The sequence below is a fragment of the Pseudochaenichthys georgianus genome, chromosome 9 (assembly GCF_902827115.2).
Source record: "Pseudochaenichthys georgianus chromosome 9, fPseGeo1.2, whole genome shotgun sequence".
NCBI lineage: Eukaryota > Metazoa > Chordata > Actinopteri > Perciformes > Channichthyidae > Pseudochaenichthys > Pseudochaenichthys georgianus.
Window position 1 is genome coordinate 31329946 of NC_047511.1, and position 24731 is coordinate 31354676.

The window sequence follows — 24731 nt, forward strand, 5'->3', positions numbered from 1 at the left end:
AGGAAGGAAGAATTGTTGGAGAAAGAGTGGAAATGAGGATATTACTATCAGAACCTATGGCAAAGCATGGCAAGTGTATTACCGTAATTTTCGGACTATAAGTCGCGCCTTTTCCCCCATTTTTCGACCCTGCGGCTTATATAACGGTGCGGCTAATCTATGGATTTTTACAGCTAACGGCCACTAGGGGACCTCCTAAATCTATGGATTTTACAGGTTACAGTCCACCACCTTTAACTCTATGGGCTCTATGGCCGGTCCGCGCCCCCCACCTTTAAGCGGCGGGCTCCAGCAGGAAAAGCTGGAGGCCGGAAAAGAGTGAGACAGGTAGCGCCCAAAAGTAAAAGTGGAACCGAGAGCGGTACGAGAGACAGAACGAGAGCAAGACAGACAGACAGACATTACGAGACAGTTTGTGCAACTGAAGTTTTCATGCACAAACCCTCATTATGGAAAACAAACGAAGCATCTGCAGCCACTCGACATCAGTGTCAATCGTGCGTTCAAAGTGGCACTACGCGTTCAGTGGGAGGCGTGGATGACTAGCGGCGATAAATCATTCACCAAAACTGGTCGCATGCGAAAAGCAACTTTCGCTCAAGTTTGCGAGTGGATCCTGACAGCGTGGAGGAGTGTCAAAAACATCCACGATCACCAACGGGTTCCGAAAGGCTGGACTGCTGCGTGATGAAGAGGAGGACGCCGCCACAGCTGAGGCCCTTCAGAGGCTGTTAGATTCCGACAGTGACGAAGAGGAGTTCGTTGGTTTTGAGAGCTTCCTCAAACAGCCATCTCTTTCCCGACAATCCCCTCTGTGCACGAACCCTTACATATGGTAATTAAACATTAAAACACCTGCGGCTTATAGTCCAGTGCGGCTTATATATGTACACATCATTCAATTTAGCTGCTGCGGCTTATATTCAGGTGCGCGTTATAGTCCGAAAATTACGGTACTTTGTATCTATTAGAGATGCACCAATGGGCCAGCGGAGGAAACCCAGTCTTATGTATCCGTTTGTTACGGGTCATATTTAAACACTTGAACCACACACGGACAAAGACAGTAACTTCTCAGCCAGACACAAACGGCATCATACTGTCGGTGCCGAAGTTCTTCAGTGTGAGGTAAGAAAACATAAAGGGGGCGGTGGTGGCGAAGTCGATAGGGACTTGGCTTGGCAACTGGAAGGTCACCAGTTCAAGTCCCGGCAAGACCAAGTGCTACCGAGGTGTCCCTGAGCAAGGCACCGTTCCCTACACTGCTCCCCGGGCGCTGTTCAAAATGGCTGCCCACTGCTCCTAACACTAGGATGGGTCAAATGCAGAGAAACAATTTCCCCATGGGATTAATAAAGTATATCAAATCAAAAATCAAATAAAGCTTGCAATTTGTAACACCAAAATAGAGGACCAACTTTAAACATGTGTACATTATTTTGAATACCTTTGGTGCCAGTTAATGTTCTTATAAAAGAAACAAATACAATTGGAATTTGCAGACAATCGGAGTACCCAGTCGCGTAACTATCGCCGGTGCATAAAATGTATATAATTATTATTATTTATTTTTATTTTTTTTGGGGCCCCAATGATATTTTTTTTGACTGGTTCACGCAGTCTTCAAAGTAACCTAGCAACCTAAATTAATTTGTAATTTGTCTGTCCAATGACCTTGCTCCCTTTCATGTCATGTGATACCTTGCGTGACGAGCGAACCGTTAAATCAACATCAAAAGTTATATGTACTGCACAGCTATAGCAGCAGAAAGATCGGCAGAATTATAACAAATTGAATAGCTAGCATTTATAATGTACACCAAACCAAAACACAAGAGCGGCGCTCAAAAGAGAAAGGACAAGAGAGAACAAGGAGATGTAAAGGCTAAACTGACAAAATTAGACAGTTTTTTTTGTCATACATCGTCCTCGAAATCGAACGCCAACGTTGATAATGTTGGCGTGCAGCGGCAGCCGGAGGCTAACGATAGCTCACCTGCCTCACCATCGTCTAGCTCCACAAGTGAAGCTGTATCTGTGGCTGTGCGACCTTCTTCTCCAGCCATGAGCCAGGAGGAGAGGATGAATTTGGCTGATCCCGGCGGTGGTCCTACAGTTCCTGCAAGGGCCCCTTCCCCAACCGATAGGGGACTATGGCGCTATTGAGAGCCCCGACGCCAAGATCAAAGGCTATATTATAGCAACTGGCCCATGTAGGCCTACCGGCCCATTCAACAGAGAGACACATCAAGGAAACAGGTGTTTCTCCGAGATGTATTACACCACCACTACCAGAGCAGGTATCTGTGTTACTCCCCCACCCTGGACTGTGCCTATTGTGAGCCGTGCTGGCTGTTCGCAGACCGAGGTGCACCGTTCTACAGTAATGCGTGGGTCAAAGGAGTTCGTGACTGGCAACATTTGTCTGCGAAGATTGACTCACATGCACAATCTCAGGTCCATGTCGGAGCGTGTGTCATATATGAACAGCGGAAGAAAAACGGGAGAATCGATGCAAACATGGAGAGGAATGCAAGGAATGCTGCTAATTACTGGAGACAGGTACTTGAGCTTATTGTCAACGTTACAATCACTCTGGCCACTTGTAACTTGGCTTTTAGAGGACATAGGGAGATTCTTGGACAGCCCAACAGTGGAAACTTTCTCAGTTGAAGCATGATTTTTTTTGAATAGTCTAATAAATATAAAATAATTGCCAGTGTTATCAGTTGCAAGTGTGTATTTGTTGTAATAATGACGACTTGATTTGAAGCCTGTGTTTGTGAGTGAGAGTGAGAGAGTGAGAGATAGAGCGCGTGCTCCAGGAATAATACCGAATAGGCCTAATCAGAATCATTTCAAGTCCAGATTCAATGTTGTTTGCATAAGTAGGCTATATTTTTCGTTTAGTTTATTTATTAAGTTAATTTCAAGACAACTTTGGGAATTTTGTTTGTTTGTTATGAGTTTTAAATAGATTTTGAAAGTGGAGAGAGAGAGAGAGAAAAAAAAGAAGCAAGCAGCGCTGAGTTGGGGGGTGCAAAAAAAATATTTGCACCGGGGCCAATCACAACCTTGTTACGCCACTGGGAGTACCTCTATTATGACTTTTCAATGAGATGTCTAATGTTGCTTTCAATCTTGGGTAGATGCCAACTTCAGAACTTGTGCTGCTTTTCCTAACAGTGCCATATGCAGGTTTTTACGTGTACGTCACGCCCTGTTTTCTGGAGGCTGTCTTACATCAGTAGCAGCAGTAAGGGTCTTGGAGAGGATCACTCTGGCCAGACCGTCCCTGCTGTAGTCCAGTGTGGATATAGCCAGTTTCAGCACAGCATCCTGGTTCTTCACAGAGCACAGATTCAGCAGGCTGCAAAAAAAAGAAAAAAGAAGATGTTTGGTAAAATGTTTCAATGTATCAATAGGACATCTCTGTAAGTCTTCCATTCTAGGTCCATGCACTCACCACTGAAACAGGCCACATTTCTCCAGCAGTTTGACTCCCTGTGGGTGAGCAGAGAGTGTCCCCAGGAAGAGGAAGTAGTGTTGGCTGAGTGTGGTGAGCAGGCCGTTACTCTGCAGACAGCGCTCGGGCTTCAGCCCTGAGGACGAGGACAGCCATGACACCATGTCCTTCACCAGGTCCTCCAGGTACCCCTGGCCGTCCTGTTGACGGGGAGAGAAGAGAAAAGACCGAAACGCAAGGCAGGTAAGATAATGATAAAAAGGTAAAAAAGCAACGTGAGTTTTTGTTGTGTAAATGCACACTTCTCTGACCTCATCCGATTCCATGAGGAACTCGATAAACTGACAGCCAACCACAGTGAGTTGTCTGGCTTTTGGGTGATCCAACGCCAGCCCTGCGTACAATTTACTACTGGGCTTATAAAAGTACAGCAGCCTCCGCACAAACCTGCATCACAGAGAAAAAGGATGTCAATACAATTAACCGTTTCAAATGCTGCCCTGGGTTTTGATGATACGAAGCAGTCTTACCTGTGCATTTGTTCATCTTTGTTATTCCTGAGGTTTACATGTGGCCACTGAGGGAGAAAACAACAACATTAAAACATCAGACATGAAGTAGACCTGGCATAAAGGTCAGTGGGGCTTCATGAGAGCAGCCTGACCTTCAGGATGGTGGCGATCAGCAACCAGTTCCACTCCAGGTTCTGCTTGTGGTTCAGAATGTGACTGTCTCTCAGGTTCAACATCAGTGCTTCTTCTGTGTCCTGAGCACAAACACAGAGAAAAAGAAATATTAGAAAATGTAAAAGTAATTTTGTTGTTTTTTTCAATGTGCCCTGAGAGCTCGTTTAGATGTTAAATTACAGACTCAAATCAAATCAATAAACAAAATATCATTAGCATCAAGAAGTTTATGTTTTAAGACCTGCAATTCATTCAATCAATGCTTTTTACAGAGATACATTAGGAAACGATGAATGAAGCCAGCATTTACTGTAAGTGTTTTTCCAGTTACAAGGTTGTTTTCCTGTGCGTTTCCCCTTTTAAAGCCTTTGTGCTAAGCTAAGCTAAACACACACCAGTCTTGTATTGAACGCACAAAGACATTTTTTTTAACAAAACAAAAAAAAGGACTGAGACAGGACAAAAAAAAAAACAACAACAAGATCTAAAGGCTCCGAGTCTAAGTCCGTTACAAAGAAGAAAGTTTGATATTAATTGAGTGGGGTATAATGGAAATGAGCATATTTTCCAAGTAGATGTAGTTCTTAAATAAATATGTTGCTGAGGCACAGTAGGTAGAAAGCATGTTGATATTTACCTTTATAGCGTAGATGTCTCTGTGGACACGCGAGTGCGTCTCTCTGCGGTTATGAGAAGACACAGACTTGCGGATGATGTGATCCAGGTAAAGACTGTGTGGTTTCAGACCTTTCTTCTTCTTTTCATGGAAACGCTTGAGATTGTTGACTGCTGCACTTGCCCGACTACAACATAACAAGAAACATACATCTCTTTTAAATGTGGTTTACAATATTTCACATACATTAATAATAGAACACGTTCATAGTTCCCTTATGTACTTAATGTAACATAATGTGAGTTACTCTACAAGAGAGTTTAGCTTTTTAGATTTTTTTTTTTTTTTTTAAAGGAAATGCCTGACATGCCTATCAAAGTATACTCACAGTCGTTTTTCCTGTGCAATGTCAAAGGAGGCCGCCATGTTGATGAGGGTGGGGAGGCAGTGCAGGTGGTGACTGTGGGAATGGGGAAGGATGGTGTTTGCCTAAAAACAGAGAGCCAGGAAAAGAGAGAGTATGCATTAGGTTTCACGATCACAACATTTGTAGGCCACTTTCTAAAATAAAAAAATCTGACTAAAGCAATGTTTATTTAGCACTGACACAGCATTTCAGGGAGTCAAAGTATATTTTCAGAGATTGTATTTCGTCATTTTAATATTACCATGTGTAGAAGTTCTCCCAAGAGGATGGTGGCTCTCACAGCAAGCTGGTCATCGCTGCTGGTCACAACTTCCACAAGTCCCTACAGTGACAGGAGAGAGCATCATTGTATCAAAAATAGCATAAATCCGTCTTCGGTGCAAAATAATGAAAAACACAGTATCAGCTCACCTCTAACAGCCCACTGGAGATGAAGGCAGAAAGAACAAATGCCAGGTAGTTGTCCATCAGATCAGGTCTAATGATGAAAAACAGAAAACGATATTCATGCTCATGTCATGCATACACTGAACTGACAGCCTTTTGGGTCAAATTTGGTTCAACATATTCCATCTCTGTTCTCTCATATCATCTCTCACCTAGAGCGGGCCCGATGGGGTAGTATGACTTTGGCCTCAGCAGCTATAAACCCATCGGACAGTCTCCAGGTGTCCTGAAACCGGGCGGGGTCTGAGGAAGAGCAGAACAGAGATTAGTTTACACTCATTGTGGGACTCAAATATTGTCTTGGGTTGAAAGAGCACCAAACCATTTAAGTAGGAGACTTTGGAAAGAGTTGAGATGGATGCTTTACATGTAAGACAATTACTTCATAAAAAAGTAGTGAGTAACCTAACCAAAGTCTCCCTTTATTTATATGAACCTTTCTGTGACTTGCACTTTCAGTAGAAGCCATTGACTGAGACCTGTGTTGTGAGGTGTTGTAATGTGACTGCAAATTGTCATCATGACATTTTTCCCAATCTTATTAAAATGTCAGTAATCTAATGTATTTTTACTGTAATTGTAATCTAATAGTCACTTTTTTGTAACCTAGCTACATAAAGCCATTTCAGGTATTTCTTTCCTCCCCAAGACTGACTTCGGAGTTTGCTTTATGTCCATACCACAGAGCAAAAATGGCGATGACATGATCATTTCTGTATGTAGAACATCTCCCTAATCGCAAGGTACCAAGAAACTGGGAGAAGGTATCAATATGTGCTCTGAAGATATAAAGATGTTTCTCTCACCAACACTTAGAAGAGCTTCCATGAAGTCTTGAGTTATAATGGGCACAGGGAGCCTGAATATCTCATATAACACCTCCAACAAGCCTTTCTGCAGGGGAAATCACATTACAGCAGACACACATTTGATACAGTACAAACTACATTTGTAGGCACTCAAAAAAACACCACTATTATCTCAGTGTACAATACTCCAGTTACTCTCCCTATTTACTCTCTGGTAACAGGGTGGTGATTTGATCCGTCAGTGCCAGAGCGGCCATCTCACTCTCTGCTCTGATACTCATGTACAAAACTATTTATGAACCAGTTACAATACTGTCTTTATTATCTTCTGTCATTGTTATTACTAGGGGGGGGGGGGGGGGGGGGGGTAGGATAGAATTGCAGACCCACTCATTTGCAGATCAGCGCACTAAACCAAGAGCAACAGCAAGAAGAGTAGGTCACTAGCATTATTCTGGGAATAATATCTAGTGCCTTTTCCTCCTACAATAGCCCTTTGTGCTGTCAAATGAAGACTGGTGTGACTAAAATATTAACAGTAAAGTTTGCTATCAATTATATATTCACTGCTAATTTAAATAACGAAGTTGATCATATGTTTTGCATCCACAAACTTCCTTTTTCTGAATACAACTATTTCAATACTCACCCTAACTTCCATATTTGGTATGCAAAGTAAGCCAATTAGAGATTGGATCCCAGAATTCCCAGCCTTGCATAGGTTGATAATTCCTGAATAAAGAAAAAGACAGTTAATCAAAAGTAATATAAATCAAATGAGTCTATTTATTTTTACACTTAAATAACTTTATTTATAACCACATCCAAGTCCTTACCAGACCAGGAGCGAAAGGCTGCCACGATAGCCATCCTACTCGACAAGAAACGGGCCTCTCTGTCCTCCCTGAGAGCATGAAAGAAACACAAATGAAAACCAGGACACCATGTTCCATACAAACAGCATCATAATGATCTGTGTACCGCGCCTCAAACAGAGCACACAAAGCATATCAGAGAGGAGAAACTACAACACAAAAGCAGAACAAAATGCTAAATAGAAGTCACGGAGAATCATAAAGAGATTTCTTTTTATATAAAAACACATTATTCAGAGTGACTTAAAGCATTAGTGTAACTGCTTCAAAGCCTCTATCAAGTCCTGCTGGAGTCGAGCAGCCCTGATAACATGAGCCATATCGCAAAAACAAAATACAAACTCTCAAATGCATGGTGTTCAATACCAATATGGGAGCATAGCGAATGGTAAACACAGGGAAATGTCAGAACACTATTTATTTTGTTCCTACTGCAACAATGACACCCTTCATACCCCCCCCCCTACACACCCACACACTCACTTGAGTTGCCCTTCAGCCGTGTCTGCGTTGTGACGGTAGTGAAAATCTGTAAAAGGTGCGAGGATTTGCTGGAGGACCAAACAAACACAAGAGGGATGAGAACAAAATACAACCGAATTCAGATCTCATTGAAAATGAAGTGTCAATTAAACACACAACAAGCAATAGGAGGAGCTCAATTAAAAGACAACACATTTAAAAACCTAGGTATAGCTACATTTTAATGTGGAAATGTTCCATAATCACACTGTACATTTTACATTTATATATTCAGTTTAATATTCCCTCTGTCACATACTTATGTATATATAATACCTTATATATATATATATATATATATCTTATATATTATATCTTGTTATTGTTCATTTGTAAATTCAACATGTATATGTTCTACTTTCTTGTTTATTTCTTGTCTTTTCATTTTTATTGTACAATGCCATGTCTTTTTATGCTGCTGCAACACAAAATGCCCCCAAATTGGGATCAATAAAGTACTATCTTATCTTATCATATTATACCTTTAAATATTCCCACGAAACATCTTTCAGTAATAATAAACCTGCTTCAGATCTCATATGACATCATGTGGATGTTTTGACGGTGTGCTGAGATGTTTTTGTCCCAAGTGTCTGTTTACGGACAATGAGGCTTTAGAGATCTGCTGTAACTGATTACTGTAAGCTCCATGGGAAAGAGATGGGCAACCTGCGGCTGCTAATCCTGACTGAATGACTACACACTGGCTCATTTCTAAAAGGCAGCCTCTCCTGAATTCATATCTGTGTCAGTGTGCGTGTGTGAGTGAGTGAGTGAGTGAGTGAGTGAGTGAGTGAGTGAGTGAGTGAGTGAGTGAGTGAGTGAGTGAGTGAGTGAGTGAGTGAGTGAGTGAGTGAGTGAGTGAGTGAGTGAGTGAGTGTGTGTGTGTGTGTGTGTGTGTGTACCTCCAGTTCGACATCGACGCGCACATACTGCCGGGTGCGTGGGTGGTTGAGTAGATGGAGGATGGTGGTGATGAGTGCTTCGTTGATGCGGCTCAGCTGACAGTCGATCACACTCTTCAGGATGGTGCTGAGGCCGCCACGTTTAGCCACCACCTCCGGGTTCTTCAGAGCTAAGTGTTCAGCAGCAAAGAAATATTAGAGCCGTTTCACATTGCTGTAGCGAATGTTTTTACCTTTGAAGCTTCTATTGAGCTTTTCGAATGAAGGTTCAAATTAAAGACATTATTTTTAAATCCACAATTTGAATAGGATGATTGATCTAATGTAAGACTAAATGACTTATATTTTATTTAATACTCTTTCTCTAATAAATCTAGTTTTGAAAGGTTTACCACAACACCAACAAATATTGAATTATAAAAACATGTTGTGAACTTTGGAAAGGATTACATATTTCTTTTGCAAATAAAAAGTTACTTTTGGACTCTTGAGTTATTGGAAATGTCAACATGACATTGGTTGACAATCCAATCCTACGCCGCCCCCACAGGAATATAATGCTTCCTATAGTATAATGCTAATTATATTACTGTGGACTAATCTGCAACTGTGAAAAAATACCAGGTTGAATGAAAAGACATTTCAAAACAATAAAGACGCACAGCATTGGGATCTTGATATAGCATTTAAATGTCAATTTACTAGTTTTGTTCACTATTTGTGCAATCCCTCAAGAGCTCCTCACAAAGCCGCTGGTTTTTGCAAAATTAATGATTCTGAACATCTGCATTGTGAATCTCCATCTCTAAAAGCCAGGTACTCACCTAGCTCACATACGATGGCGATGGCGGCGCGGACCATGCGGTCTCGTTCCTGAAGTCCATCAGTGCCCACGGCAATTAAAGAGTTTGCAACAGAGGAGGGGAACAGCATTGCATTGACAGTGATAATCTGGAGTGGGATAGAGAGAAGGAAAACGTCGGTCTTAAAACATTCCCAGACAAACACAGGCAGAAAAATAACTAACATTTCTTTCCAGGTCTCACAAAAGAAAATACATATTTGAAAATGAAAAAAGATTACCTAATTGTAATGTAATTGCGACCAAAGAGCGTATAATTGGTGTTTTTGGTCTTAATTGGCTAGGATTTCTTTAGACGATTATTCATTTTTTCATGGATTTCTTCAAGCTGAACGACTTGAGCCCATCTCTGATAAACATAAGGTATAAAGTGGTGCTTTTTCAAAATTGTATTTGGAGGAACGCTGTTTTAAAATTGGTCAGGCGGAAGAAAGATATGAGTATTGATGAATTAAATAAAATACTAAGAATGTTCTTTCTTTAGTTGAAAACAGCCCTAAATCTGAGGGTCACATTTCTCTGAATTTACATTCCAAGAAGTGATAACAGAAATTACTAGGAGGCTCTATTTCAGGGGGGGTGCCCAACCTTTTTTGAACCAACAGCTACTTTTAAAGTTGCCAGTGTGCCGAGATCTACCAGTCCAAATAGAGAGGCGTAGCCATTACTGACAGCCTACTACCAGCTAAATACATTAATAATTATGGCGCGTTTCCACTGCAGCGGGTAGCTCGCTTTAAGCGTGCCGAGCCGTGCGGGGCCCGTTTTTGGTTGCGTTTCCACTTGGCCTAGTTTTGGCCCGGGGCTACTTTTTAACCTTTTTTCTGGCCCGACTAAATCGTGGTTCTAGGGCCAGGAACAACCAGGCTGAGTCGGGCTGAGTATGCTAAACTAGAGAGAGAATCGCTGGCAAGGGGGCTACAACTACAACAAGATGAACATATTTGACCGTGATTTAATTGTAATACACGTTTCAAAATGATGCCGAAGTAACAGCATACTGATACCGGTTAGTAAAACCATTAATTAATGCTTTGACAAGTCTGCAGACAGACGGCAGGCGGAAAACCCTTTTAAATGCGTGCTTTCTAAATGGAGCTGGGCTAAGCTAACGTTATATATGCTCCGACCGTCCACACTCACAACAACGGCCTATACAGACATAAATAAACCAGCGACTGTATTCACCATGACACAGACAGTCTGTGGTTTGTACTTGTTTAACTTTTGTCTAGTTTCTGAACAGATATGAGGAGCTGTGAGCTCTGAGGGCTAAGAGCTAACGGCTGTATTGTTTTTTGGGGCGCTCATTGAAGATAACGTCACGGCTCCGCCTACACTGCGTTACTATCGTAACTACCCCAGTTCCTAAACTGTAATGGAAGCGCAGCATTAAAGTGAGCCGGGCCTAATAAGGCCTAACCAAACCGAGCGAGGCCGAGCTAGGCCTGCAGTGGAAACGCGCCATAATACTTCATAAAATACTGCAGATCCTTTATCTCACCTCTTTCTGATCTACACACATACAATTATTTAACTGAAGTTACACAACAGTGTTGTTGACACAGAGTTGGAGTTTATTCACACGTCACATACTACAGTGGGTAATGTTTTCAAGAAACATTGAACAGTGCTGCCACATATGACACTTTATGTTTTGCATTTTAGTACAGTATAAAAAGAAATGCCTTTTAAAATAGGATGCAAGCAACACTAGTTTCTTAACCTGAATTGATAGACTATAATCAATTTAAGTTTGCATTCTTATTCCATTTTGTACAATAATTATAATGAATAAGTTCAAACAAACTAAAACTTACAGCTGATTAATAACGGTATCTAACTTGAGTTTTTATTATATCAAAAACCTGTTGAAATGCTACTGTTGTTTTTACTGTCCCCAAAAAGCGCGTCGGCAGCCTCCAGGAATGCTTCTTTCACAACTTCGCCGTCTTTGAAAGACTTCATGTGTTTCGCAAGAACGTGACTGACACGATAAGATGCTATGGTAGCAGCCTTGCGCTTGTTGTTGGGCCTGGTGAAAATGGACTGCTGTGCATTAGCTGTCCTTTCAGGCCCCTCCCCTTTTGGGAGCGTAGGGCCGAATTAGGCAATAGTATGAAGCTGCAGCGTCGGAGACAGCAGTTACAGAACCGCAGATACAGAACCACACACACAGGTACCGCGTCACGACCGCACACACAGGTCCCGCGTCACGTGACGGAGCACGTGACGGGGTCCCGCGTGACGGCGGCACGTGACGGGGTCCCGCGTAACGGCGGCACGTGACGGAGCATGTGGCGGTCAACGCACGTTCACATGAATGTTTATATATATTCTGCTTTATATATAGGCTACAGTCTATGATATTCTGTTAATTTAGTTGAGAATTTCAAAAATATAGTCTTTTATGTCTTTTATATGTATATTAAACAACACTGTTAATTTAGTTTTGGGTATGTTTATAATTCTCGTTTCATTATTATTCAAAAGAAAACAACACTGTTAAACACTGTTCCTTCTACAGTATCATAATTCTCGTTTCATTATTATTCAAAAGAAAACAACACTGTTAAACACTGTTCCTTCTACAGTATCATAATTCTCGTTTCATTATTATTCAAAAGAAAACAACACTGTTAAACACTGTTCCTTCTACAGTATCATAATTATCGTTTCATTATTATTATTAATAAATCAAAGGTGTCTTCGAAGAGGTGCTAGATTACTGAAAAACAACTGTTAGTGTGTTCATGCACCAGCCTGAAAAAGATAAACAAGCAGTTTGACCGAGAGGCATTTCAGTTCAGAATACATTTTTATTTATTTTTATTGCGGGGTCTGCTGTTTCTTCACTGGGGGTGAGGCGGGGTCTGCTGTTCCCTCTCGAGGGAGATAACCTGTCGTGGCACTCTGAATATTGGCTGAAGGGTTCCCTCCAGCAAGCTTCTGGCCTCCAGAGTCCAGAAGGCAAACCTTTGGCCATGCCTTTGAAACAATAAGAACAAGACGTCATCTAAAGTATTGCATAGGCTAAGGCATTGGTGCACAATTGATATGCATTAATAATCTCAACAATAACTGACTAAAACACCTCATGCAATATTACAAAACATGTCAAAATGATGACACTGTCTGATAAACGGTAAACAGGCAGTCAGCACAGTAAAGATTATTTACAATGAATTCAAATTGTAATACAATGACTATTAAAGAAGCATTTACACTGAAGACAGAACTTAGGCTACTGCTGATTTAATGTAGTGGACATATTGACATGCTTTTGTCATCCGTTGAAGTTTAATTAATTAGCTGACTATAATTAATCATTAGGGTTGGGAAGTTTACTTTTTTTTTTTTTAAATGTAGTAGGTTACAGTAATTACCATGTTAAATTGTAATAAGTAATGTAACTTGACTATGTAACTATTTGTATTGAAATTCTAATGTTAATTATGGTTATTTTATGTTTTTTGTGAGTCACTTTGGATAAAAGTCTCTGTCAAATAACATAACCATAACATACAGTTTCATTAAACAAATAAACAAAATGGTTAACAGTTGGTTTTGCAGCGAGTCATCATAGGCTAACAGATTACATTTAGCACTTGTTGCTTGTATGGCTGTTCAATACAACAGAATAGTTGTTAATTTAAAAAAAAAAAACATGATTCACATTACTCACACTCTTACTGTAATTAGTGATTCAATTACTCAACTATGACACCTAGTTGGGCTTGCCAAAATCACGCTAGTTTCATTAAACAAATGATCAAATATGCTAACGAAGCTAATGCTTTTGGTAATGCTTTTGCCGAAAGCTATAGCTAACGAATAGTTGTTTTTAGAGACTTTAATACGGTTAGAAGCTATCATAAGTAAACAGATGTTTGTTTATATTGCCTTAACACTATCATAGTTAACGTTAGCTAATCACACTTCATTTCAAGACACCGGAATTGTTATTAATGTTAAACAAATAAAACTGTATAAGCACTTCACATTACTCACATTCTCTGCGTTGACGTTCACATTCATGTGAACGTGCTCCGTCACGTGCCGCTGTGACGCGGGACCTGTGTGTGCGGTTCTACAAGTGCGGTCCTGTAACTGTTGTCGCTGCAGCTTCATGCTACTCGAATTAGGAGGGAATTCCGTCTCGTAGCGTTTGTGCACTGTTTTGAAATTCCGCTCCTAAATTACCCTTCGCCACGCTCGCATTGCAGATGAGACAGATGGACTTTGAATTGGAATAGATAACAAAATAATCATCCTCCCACTCGGAGTGAAAATTATATATTTTGGGCTTTTTTGCTTCTGCCATAATTGTGGTCTTGTGTGTGTGCGGACGGTCACTCCTGTTGCCACGGACAACGTCAGCGAACTAGTGCCCACTGCCCACCAGCCACGCCCCGACACATGGGGTCACGTCAATCACAAAGCTTTGATGCGTTCAAGTGCATTGTTCTGGCACAGGAAGATTATGTTATCGGACATTAAGTTACGATAAAACAGAATATTGTTGTTCTATTTTTAGACACGCGATAATTATTTACCAAAACCATCTGGTATGTGTTGCCTTCCTCATCCCTAGTGGGTTCGTGTGTGTGTGTGTGTGTGTGTGTGTGTGTGTGTGTGTGTGTGTGTGTGTGTGTGTGTGTGTGTGTGTGTGTGTGTGTGTGTGTGTGTGTGTGTGTGTGTGTGTGTGTGTGTGTGTGTGTGTGCTGACCCAATGATCTTTCTGCTCGCACTAAGGCTGAGCAGTGAGGGCAGAGGGTGCATTCCTCTAGCAATTTAAGGAGGAAGTATGGAAATAAATAAATAAATAAAATACAGAGGATCTTACCTTTCGGACTAGCCTCAGAGCCTGAGTCCTCTCGCCCTCATTGCTCTGCTGGATGTCAATGCATCTAAACAAGCACACAAGCATTATTAGACATGGCCTTTTCTTAAAACCACAACCAGCAACAAATGTGTCAGCAGGAAAGAGACAAGTGGGACTGAAGCATAACATTTCAAAGAAACTGGCCAACTTTGAGAGGTGACTTCTCGTAAACACTAATATTTTTGGACCCACAAAAAGAGAAGTCATTCAGATATCAGTTTATTTTCAACCCACCTTGCTATCAAATAGTCCACCTGTAGTCTGAGGACCTTCTGCAGCACCGTGGTGTCTCTGATGAGGTAGCGGAGCGCCCGCAAACCTGCAGCACGCACTTCCTTAGCCTCATTCAGTAGAGCTAGTCGCAGACTGGAAGTAAACAAATTGGACATGAAACACGATTCACGGGAAATACTTTTGTTATTTCCTGCATTTTTTTCACAAACATGATGATTTCTAATTCCTGCTTATCAGCCACAGGACCTGACTCTGTCGCCTTAATAACAAGCCAATGATTTGGAAAGAGTAGATGTTCAATGAAGTACATGGTGTACATTAGTAACTAACAAGACTTACCAAACGATGATTTCTTCGTATGTAAACCCAAAGTTTTCTTCACGGTGGTTGATACTGCATAGCAGCTATAACACAGAGAAAGAAGGGTACATATAATACATTGATTTATAGAATGAAGGAGGTGACAAGACTTTGGTCAGTTTGCAGCAGGGTGCTGCAGGAGCCATGCAGGTGTGTTGTATTTTTCCACTTCTCTGTTACATGTTGACTGGTTTGGAGTAGATGAATCGTGACTGCATAATGTTGTGTTTTCACTGGTGGTGTGTGGAAGTTATAATCACCAGCGCGTTGGGGCAACACATGCACAGGACCAGTGTCACGTCCACCACTTGTTGTTTACTAATGCATGGTGATATGTGGTGGACTTGTGAAAAAGAAGGTTTTAACAGAAAGTAAGAAAATTATTTTGTTCCATCCATAGGCTGAAAATGTGTTCCCGTTATCCATTTTTAGCACAAATGTACACTTTTACATTACACTGCATGCTTTTCATCTGACGTTTTTATCCAAAGCGAGGCATTTTGGGTTAGGTAACTTGCACAAGGACACTAGGACAGGTTGACCGCAGGGGCAGGGACCAAACTACTGGTCCTCTGATTGGCAGTTCAGCACAAAAGTTCCCTGAGCCACATCCCCCTGACACTTTTAGCCGTCCCCTCACCATAAGCCCCTTTATTATTACCAGAGGCTCACACACAACTGGTGTTGAGAAGATTCAAATTCTATGTACACAAAAGCAGTTCATTATAAAAACAATAAGCCTTCAGCTCCAGTCTGTGTCAACTCATTATACCCACAGAGCAATAAGCTCCTTGGGCAAAGGGTGCTGCTATTTTAGAACGGCCACCTTTTCTCATAGACACCCTGAAGCGCTTCAAACCAGTCAGTGCTACTCCATCAGAGAAGTTCAGTCTAACCTTGCCTGTCCCGATGCTGCAGCAGTGAATGCCTGTAATGATGTTTACGTTATTTTCTTATATGATATATTGACACGACCTCAATATATTTACTAGGGATCGACCGATATGGCTTTTTCAAGGCCGATACCGATTATTAGTAATCAAGGAGACCGATAACCGATATTTGTAACCGATATACATTTGCAGTAAAATCAGAAAATCTATAGTGTCAAAATGTAGAATAACACAAACTCCAACACAACTCAACACAACTTCTTTGAAATACATTTAAGCATATATTATGTTTAATGAACTTTTAAACATCTTACAACTGGTTTCCTCTCTGAGCCCTTTTCTTTAGTGCAGCCATCTGCAATGAGTTAGAGAGAGACAAGAAGTGGGGCAGCAGGCTGACATGCTAACTAACAATAATGCTTACTTTATTATATCAAACCAATGCCTGTCTGTCTAGCATACAATCCCCATAAGCTGCTAGCAACTGCAAAACACTAGTGCTAGCTAATGTTTTGCAAACTATTAAAAGTGAGGCTATTACAGTAGACCTAACGTTAGTCTAGTAGCCTCACTTCTAATATTTTGCTAAACATTTGCTAAATACATGTTGGCTAGCTAATGAGCTTCACATATCAACCTGAAAAACTGCGAGGCTTCACTCGCAGCCCCCCCTCCGAACCACAGTTCCGCAGCGAGACGCTGCACGCTGACTGACTTCCCGCGTCCCTGTGTAACTAGGAAGCTGATAGAACTGGATCAATAGATCGTGCTGTTTTTGCAACTTCAGCATAGGGGATTGGGATGTTTATTGAACTTCGGCTTTCAACTGATTTACCTTCACATGTATGGCTCTGCCGCTCGGCTCTGCCGCTCAGCGCTGCTGCTTGCCTCTGTTGCGGCTTTCACACCAGCGCTTTTCAGTTTCTAGCTCCGAGCGGGAGCTTTTCTGCTTCAGCTCCGGTTTCCCTTTTCAGCTCCCGCTCTGTGCACACCGCCCACTGGCGCCCCAGAGCTGCCCTTGCTGCGTCATGACGTCACCGTTTACATCGCTGATTTGCCATCCAACGGCAGCCATTACGGCGCTCACAACAACAACTGCGTCGGGTCGATGATCGTGTTGCTTTTAATCACACGAAGCCAGAATAAATTGAATAACGACTTCTCCAACCTTATACTTTTCTCCAGAGTGCCGTGGTTCATTGTTTATTAATGTGTTTCTGCAGCATTTACCGACCGCTGCAGTGCTGCTCTTCCACGGAGTGTATTCTCCCGTTAGCTCCCGGTTAGCTCACACTGCAGCGGCCGCTCTAAAGTATCACTGTCCGACTCACACAAGCAGCTGATGCATATCCCCAGCTCCCCTTAGCCTAAGTGAATGTGTGTCAGTCTGAATTGACACTGTTTGGTATCACAACGCTGTTATGAAAGTTTCTCTGGTATAAAACGAGTGATGTTAGCATAGCAACCGAAGCTAAACTGACTACTTGCATCCGATAGCTGCAATAATACAAAACAACACGTCTGCCTCTCTCCACAATGATCGATAACTGTGAACGGATGGTCAAAGTAAGGCACAAATAAACAGAATCACACGAAGCCTGGTTAGTGTTGCCTGACTTTATAAAGTGTGTTTATAGGCACTACTGCTTGTAGGCAGGCATGACAGTCGACCCATGGGAGGTGGGTTTAGTTTCCTGCACGCCTCGACGTAAGAGAGACGTAAGCGACGTCACCTCTTAGCTCCAAAGCTCTTGCCTCTGGACCGACAATTTTTTGGAGCTGGAAATGAAGCGGATTCCGGAGCCGGCGCAGCTCCGGTGTGAACTGGAAAACCCGGCGCTTTTCAGGCTCTAGCTCCGAGCCGGAGCTGAAAAGGCGCTGGTGTGAAAGGGGCATGTGTCTGCGTTCTTCGCACCTGCCTGTAATCTGAGAAGGTCCCGCCTCTCTGGCTGGCTCCCGCCCGGAAAATCTTCAGTGTTGATTGACACTTCAGTAATAGCCTATCAGATAGCGCTGTGGGCGGGACATTGCTCGTGTACACAGAGTGGTGACTGCAGACAGAGAAACGGCCGCATCGGAGCCAAAGTGTTATCGGCAATTTTATAAAAAAAAAGGCCGATACCGATAATCGGTCAAATGAGGAATATCGGCCCCGATAATCGGTCGACCCCTAATATTTACATCACGAATTGTTCGTAGATGACGTTGGCATCGCTCAGACATTGCTCATTCTGGTTAACAGAGCCCCAAGAGTCAATTTGTTTATTTTGAGGTTTCTAGAATATTCTTCCGCATTGAAAAGATGTCATTGCATTATTGTGCTCTAATATTGTCATTACATTAGTCGTCTGGTAGTTTTTAAAATTACATTTACAGGAAGTGTTCATGGGACAGTACAACGTCCAAAGTTTTGAGACAGACAAACAGGTAATTTTGGTTTGACTCTTTCCTTAAAGCTCGACATAAATCTCCTCCTTCCTTCACCATAAACCACAAAAACAAAACTGGAAGAGAGCTGGAGCATGATGGGACGGGTGACGATGAGAGGCATGGTGAGTAGGGGGTTGTTTTAAACCAGCTGTGATGTCAGAGCTCAAGCAGTCAGGAGGAGGAGACGGGGAGAGGGGCATGTGACACTCTCTGGGGGTTTAGGTCACCCTCACTGTCCTGAAACCCTTATAAGGAATCAGAGGCACGGTGCACTCACAGACGTATACACACAGACACACTCAATATTACGCTCCTGTCAGTTGTAAACCAGAGAGTTAGGCCAACACTCAGTCTGCTACACTGCCAGCTGCAGTTTCCTAAAGGCCGCACCAACGATTGGTTACAACAGGGGTGCCCACACTTTTTTGGCTGGTGAGCTACTTTTGAAATGACCAGCTCACCGAGGTCTACCAACCAAAAATAAAATCCCAAATTGCAAGGGTTGCTGAATAACACGTTTTATTTATACATGGGATAACTACAATAGGGCTGCAACAAACGACTAATTTGATAATCGATTAATCTATCGATTAATGAAACGACTAATCGACTATTCGGACTATTACTGTATGCCTTGCACAATTTCTCAAACCCTCTTATTTAGCCATCAACTTTTAGATTTAGCTTGAGGTTGTTTTAGGCATGTGGAAACTAACAATGAAGACAATAAAGATTAATACTTGATTCAAAAATACATATTATTAAATTAACTTAACAAATTGTGAACAAAATTAACATTGCTTTTTATTTAAATTAAATACATAATATTTCACATCAAAAGAAACAACAATGTTTTAACAAATCGTATTAAATAATCTGATGACAGAACTGTAAACAGAATAGCTGAAACTTTAACAAAATAAATAACTCAGTTACCTCTAATCATTAACCCATGTTTGTATCATTGAGTTAACTCCGTGTATTGCTGCTAGCATACATAACACCTGACGTGGAAACGTTACTCGTGGATGGAGCTACTGAGCTGCTAGAAAGACAGTCGAACCCGGTGCATTTCTCCGTCTGAATGTGGTGCATTTTTGCTAAATGTTTAGACAAATTGCTCGTGTTACCACCCTTACATGCTAAACACTCTTGGCAACGAGCATTGTCCACCTCAAGACGGGTAACATTTAACCACACCTTGGAGCGCTTCTCTCCGCCATCCCCGCCGTGTGTTGCTGCATGTAGCAGCTGCATGTGTGTAAACTGCCCCGCCCCCTCGCACACAGACGGGAGAGAGAGATCTCATCTCGATTGGAAAGATCAAAAATACACCGACCATAGACGCATTTGTTTTGTCTTTTTGCATGTTAGAAACGAGTTGGCGACACTAAGACTGCGAGATAATGTTTTTGTAGCAATAATACATGACCTTTCTCTTTCTCAACTCGCTACTCGGAGGGAAGTCGCTGTCATATGCCTTGTGAACACTCCGATAATACCTCTCCACGTTACCTTTCTTTGGCAGAGCGACGCTTGCTTTACAAATAAGGCAAATAACCGTTGAATGTGACATCACAAACAAATATTCTTCCTCCCATTCTGGGTGGAAGTGGTATGTCTTTAGCTTTTTGCTCGGTCCCGCACTCATTTTGTTGTTTGTCTCTTTAACTTAATTTGAGTTTTCCCAGCACTTGACTGATTTTGTATCGCTTTGCATTCTGGGTTAACAGACTGGAAAGCGATAGGTCGCTTTTTCTGTCAATCAAGTAAACTCCTGAATTAAGTGGCAGGGAGGCCAAAGGAGGAGGGATCAAAACCTGTTTTGTCTATTTTAACGGAGCTGGATTTTTTTTTTTTTAATGACTCGTGATCTACCAGCATTGTCGACGTACTGGGCACCTCTGGGTTACAATGTCAGACATGCTTAAAGGCGACGCGTGCATCGATAAAATCAACAAACGTCTAGGCAGGAATCAGTGACCCGGGTTGTGTAAATGGCTGCGACATTTCTCATTGAGGTGATGGTGACATCGTGATGTCAGCGAGATTTCCCTTTGAGTTTTGCAAGATTTACTTGTTTTCTACACCCCTGTTATTTCTGTTTAAAGTAACAAGAAGGCTCAAAACTATGCAAGCTTGTGTCAGGAGGAAGGCAGAATAAATCCTGGAAAGGTCACCAGTCTATCACAGCGTAGTACGGCTGTGTACGCACAAAAACACTTGCATCTAAAACCACGTTTAAGAAATGTCTGTGATTTCTATGATGATGATCAATTATTTTATGTTACCTGCGCACACAGATCACTTTCTTTACTTGACACATTTGCAGAACAGTATGTGCCAGTACATTGCAGTGCAACACAGAGACAAGACTGACACTTTATCACTCATGAACAAAGCGCTGACATCTAAAAAGAGGAATACATTGAAGTTGGGGCAAAACATACATGTTGGAAAACGAGTTTCTGAGATTCATAAGAACTATAACTAAGATTAGGGATCTTAGGTTTCTATTCTAAAGTTGGTGAGTTGCTCTTCACACACATTGGGTCTGTGTGCTTTCCCATCCCTTAAGCTCCAGTTACATTCACTGTCAACGTCACAATGACAGGCACAGCTAGGCCTGCTGGCAGCAACACCCAAGAGGAGAGGATCAAGGAGAGGTTAGTGATGACACTACAGAGGGGAGCACAGCTAGTCAATCGTATTAGATATTTGAACAGCGAGTCAACCTTATTAGAAAGCTGCATGTTTGTATTCACAGCTTTAACCTAGTCTTGGGAGTAGGTTTAGGGAGATACAACAAATGTACTATTCATAGTGTTGTGTTGTCAGCACAGCCGAGATACACAAATAAAACACTGGGGTAGAGGGAGCAAAACTTGACAGCATTACCTTTATGAAGTTGTTCAGGTGGCCCAGTTTGCGCATGTTACTGACTCCGTGTGGTTTGGCCACATTTTGAAGGATTTCACGGAAGTTTTCTGATGGTTCTGTCGAAAAAAGATAAAGAAATACAATGTAACCAAGGCAAATATTAAGCCATATTGCCATAATATCAGTCAATGAACCATAATTGATGTTGATGTTGCAGGAAGGAAGTTGGTTTAGCTGGTCGAACTAATTTAGTGTTTACAGTCAACAAAAGGTCTAGACGCACAAAGCAGGACTTGACCCGGGAAGTTTCGGTTTTCAGTTCCTTCCAATGATTATCAGCTTCTGTAATGCTAGATGTTCTTGACAAAAGACAAAAAACACTATTCCTTTTGCAGGAATCAGTCCCTTAGCAGTAGCTTAGTTTGCATAAAAACCAGTTCATTATAACATTGAAAAATATATATGCTGCATAAAACTATGAATACGCCAGCTTAATGAATTGCATATCATAGTTTCTCCTCAACCACAAAATTCACCAGCAGGTGAGCTTGATTTAGTTTGCATGTATAAGCTTCGTAACTGAAATCATTGTTATCTTAAAAAGGGTACTAAACCAACTTCTCTCCGCTTATATTTTAAGAAATCAAACATGATTGATAAGTATGTTCAGCCAATTATATAACCAGAGGTCTTTTGCAAACGGATCTTGCCTATTTACTGTGTAAGAATCATGGTAATAGTGTCAAGACAGTTTACATGGACTTGCTATTCATGATCGTGCACCCTTGGGCACTGACATGGTTACATCTTCAGCTTTAAGAGTGTTCAAATCCCTTGTGATACACCACCATATGCGAACAGAGAATCTGACCTGAAATAAAAATGAGGATAAACTCTCATTTATTTTTGATGGAACAGCTCACAGGTGAACCCATCCTTGTGTTGTGGGCTCTTGTCATGTAGATGGCCCTATGATACGGCTGGATATTTATGCTGCATTCATTTGAGGTTTTATTCTGTTATGCAATCAAATGAAATCAGCCGGTCCCTAATTCCCAAACATGGGGACAGAGAGACGCTGCTCCATGTAAAATATGTCAGAGCAGTGCATCTGTGTATCAGTGAGCCACTGGAAAAATACCCTGCGCTGACTAAATGCTACTCAGCTAACAGCTTTGAAACTCTTTTCCTCATACAGCCAGTGATGACCAATGCATGACTACAGCACTTATGTCTGGTTGGCTAAATTACAGGCTATCTTTGCCCACTCACACCAATCAAAACAACAGGGCATCGTCATTGCTGTTTAGCTGTGGCAGCTAGCTAACGCTAACTCAGCTAGTTAGTTAGCTCGCTGCCCGCCTCTTATTATGATATAGCCAGCAATGTTATTAGACGAAACAGAAAGTAAATACTAACGACTTTACAGCAGCTTTGCCAGGACAAGTGTCTGTACTTTCTGGGGTGTCACTTTGTAAAGCTGGTGTTTGCAGAACAGCTCCACTTCCATTTTGAACAATAATCGCTTTGAGGGTGATGTGATGAAGCTTACCTCTGGTCAGATCCAGCGGTACATTTTCCTCTCCGCTGTCATTCCGACCTGTCAAAAACACACACCAAGGACACGATGAGGGGACACACCGGGGTCATCAGCTGCCTGGGGAAATCTAGTTTCGCAATATGCCACTATAACAGACATCACTGCATCGAGTTTTTCAGGCTTACCTCGCATCCGAAGACTCCGGATAGGACGGCCGCGGAAGCTGGCCGCCATGTTTCCAGGAACATACACAACACCGGAAACTTCGCGCCTTCTCGCGAGAGAAGAGAACCGACGACAGGGGTTGTAGCCGCGACATCGCTGCAGCAGAACTCCCACATACCTGAGATCAGATCATAGGCGTAATTTTCGCTGGGGACTCTGGGGACATGTCCCCACCACTTTTTGAAACGGCCAATTTTGTCCCCACCACTTATAGTATAACTTATAAATGTTCTGAAACATAGCGTGCACAAGTACATGTAATAAACAAGATCACTGGTTTAGTGTCATTAATGTGTGCAATTTGGAAATGTTAGTAAACTTTACTATATAAGGTGTGTATTAATGGGTTTAACTAGAAGATGATAGATGATGGAATTTAATTTAATCTGGCATAATATGATTAGTCAACATCAGGATGAATTTGTCTTTTTCTTATAATTACAGGGAGCGGGAATGAGCAGCATGAATCTGTTAAAGTCCTTTCAATTTCATTTAAGAATGGAAAGGAAATAAAAGGAAAAATCTACAATGTCCAAAGCACAAACCATCTCCTGGAAGTAACAGGTGAATTTGGATTTGTCCTTGATAGGATTTGAAAATAAAACACAGACTTCCAAGAGTTTATAGATGTTGAGAAGTGAGAACATAAGTGACTTTGACAGATTCCAAGTGCACTTTTCTGAAGCACTGGATATTCAGCCTGTCCTAAGAGAAGTCTGTCAAACTCAGGTATACATTTACCATGCTTGTTAAATTGTGTTTAAAAAAATCACAAATGCCAGAACTTTACTTTGTGATGTGCTTATCTTATTGTTTTGTTCAGCCTACACAAGAACCAGTTCTTCTGAATGGCCTAACAGTAACTGATCTACTTAAGAAGAAAAATCCAGAAGTATTTGACAAACTGCAAACTAATGGCATTCTTATGGAGAAGACATATACTTACAACCCATGCCTCTCCACCAAGTCAGAGATGTAAACCTTGACAAGTTTGAGCCGAATGTGAAATGTGTTTATAATATAATTTTTGCATTTAAGTGATATATTGGTTATACAAATATGGCATCTTTTTTTTTTATTTGCTTGATACAAAGGACATTCTTTATAAACAATTGCTTTATCATCACGCATTTGTAATATTTGTATGCTAGAACTTTTTGTATTCTTTTTGAAAAATGAAAAATAAATAGCTCAATAGGTGGTGGAATCTTATCACTATATTCCCTCAGCTGAAAGTCCAAGTCGGTGGCTATGGAGAAGGCTTTGTGAGTATAACGTTTTTTTCTAAAATATCGAAAAACATTGAAAATTCTGATTGAATGGTTTTTAGTGTGAAAACAGCAGTTTTGTCTCAATGACATTGTGAAAGTACAGACTAGGGCCAACATCTACTTTGTCTAATAAGAATGATGAGTGTTCATTCAAATAACTTGATGTGTAGACTAATATGTACTGCAATTGTAATGAATGTAAAGGCTGCCTATTGGTAATATTTGTATTTACATATACCTCTCCTGAGCTTACAGTGATTAACAATGATTAGTGTGTTCTAGATTTCACTTCTAAACATAAGCAGCTGTTAGTTGGTCAACAATCAAATGTATATTGCTTCGTCATATCCTCTTAAATGTTCACCACTTCGTTACGAAATCAACTTTGATTTGATATG

At 41.4% G+C, this 24731-nt stretch overlaps 1 protein-coding gene and 1 long non-coding RNA gene across 2 annotated transcripts in view; both read right to left on the reverse strand.

Annotated features, from left to right (window-relative positions):
* The window catches only part of LOC117452227 (rapamycin-insensitive companion of mTOR-like), a 42870-nt gene extending 19769 nt beyond the window's left edge, over window positions 1–23101 (reverse strand). The window contains exons 1-22 of the mRNA XM_034090729.1: window positions 23023–23101; window positions 22850–22897; window positions 21316–21413; window positions 15074–15138; window positions 14735–14866; window positions 14462–14525; window positions 9578–9704; window positions 8754–8923; window positions 7810–7877; window positions 7288–7355; window positions 7101–7183; window positions 6449–6536; window positions 5795–5885; window positions 5607–5673; window positions 5437–5517; window positions 5157–5257; window positions 4790–4955; window positions 4131–4232; window positions 3997–4043; window positions 3778–3913; window positions 3467–3666; window positions 3244–3370 (exon numbers count right to left, since the gene is read on the reverse strand). Coding sequence (XP_033946620.1) covers window positions 3244–3370; window positions 3467–3666; window positions 3778–3913; window positions 3997–4043; window positions 4131–4232; window positions 4790–4955; window positions 5157–5257; window positions 5437–5517; window positions 5607–5673; window positions 5795–5885; window positions 6449–6536; window positions 7101–7183; window positions 7288–7355; window positions 7810–7877; window positions 8754–8923; window positions 9578–9704; window positions 14462–14525; window positions 14735–14866; window positions 15074–15138; window positions 21316–21413; window positions 22850–22897; window positions 23023–23071 — 2178 coding nt within the window. The 5' untranslated portion in view covers window positions 23072–23101. The remainder of the gene's footprint in view (window positions 1–3243; window positions 3371–3466; window positions 3667–3777; window positions 3914–3996; window positions 4044–4130; window positions 4233–4789; window positions 4956–5156; window positions 5258–5436; window positions 5518–5606; window positions 5674–5794; window positions 5886–6448; window positions 6537–7100; window positions 7184–7287; window positions 7356–7809; window positions 7878–8753; window positions 8924–9577; window positions 9705–14461; window positions 14526–14734; window positions 14867–15073; window positions 15139–21315; window positions 21414–22849; window positions 22898–23022) is intronic.
* On the reverse strand, window positions 12415–14136 carry LOC139434494 (uncharacterized). The gene is made up of 2 exons (XR_011643845.1): window positions 13627–14136; window positions 12415–12603 (listed from the first exon to the last, which is right to left on the reverse strand). It is a non-coding gene; the product is annotated as an uncharacterized lncRNA (long non-coding RNA).
* Window positions 23102–24731: the final 1630 nt, after the last annotated feature.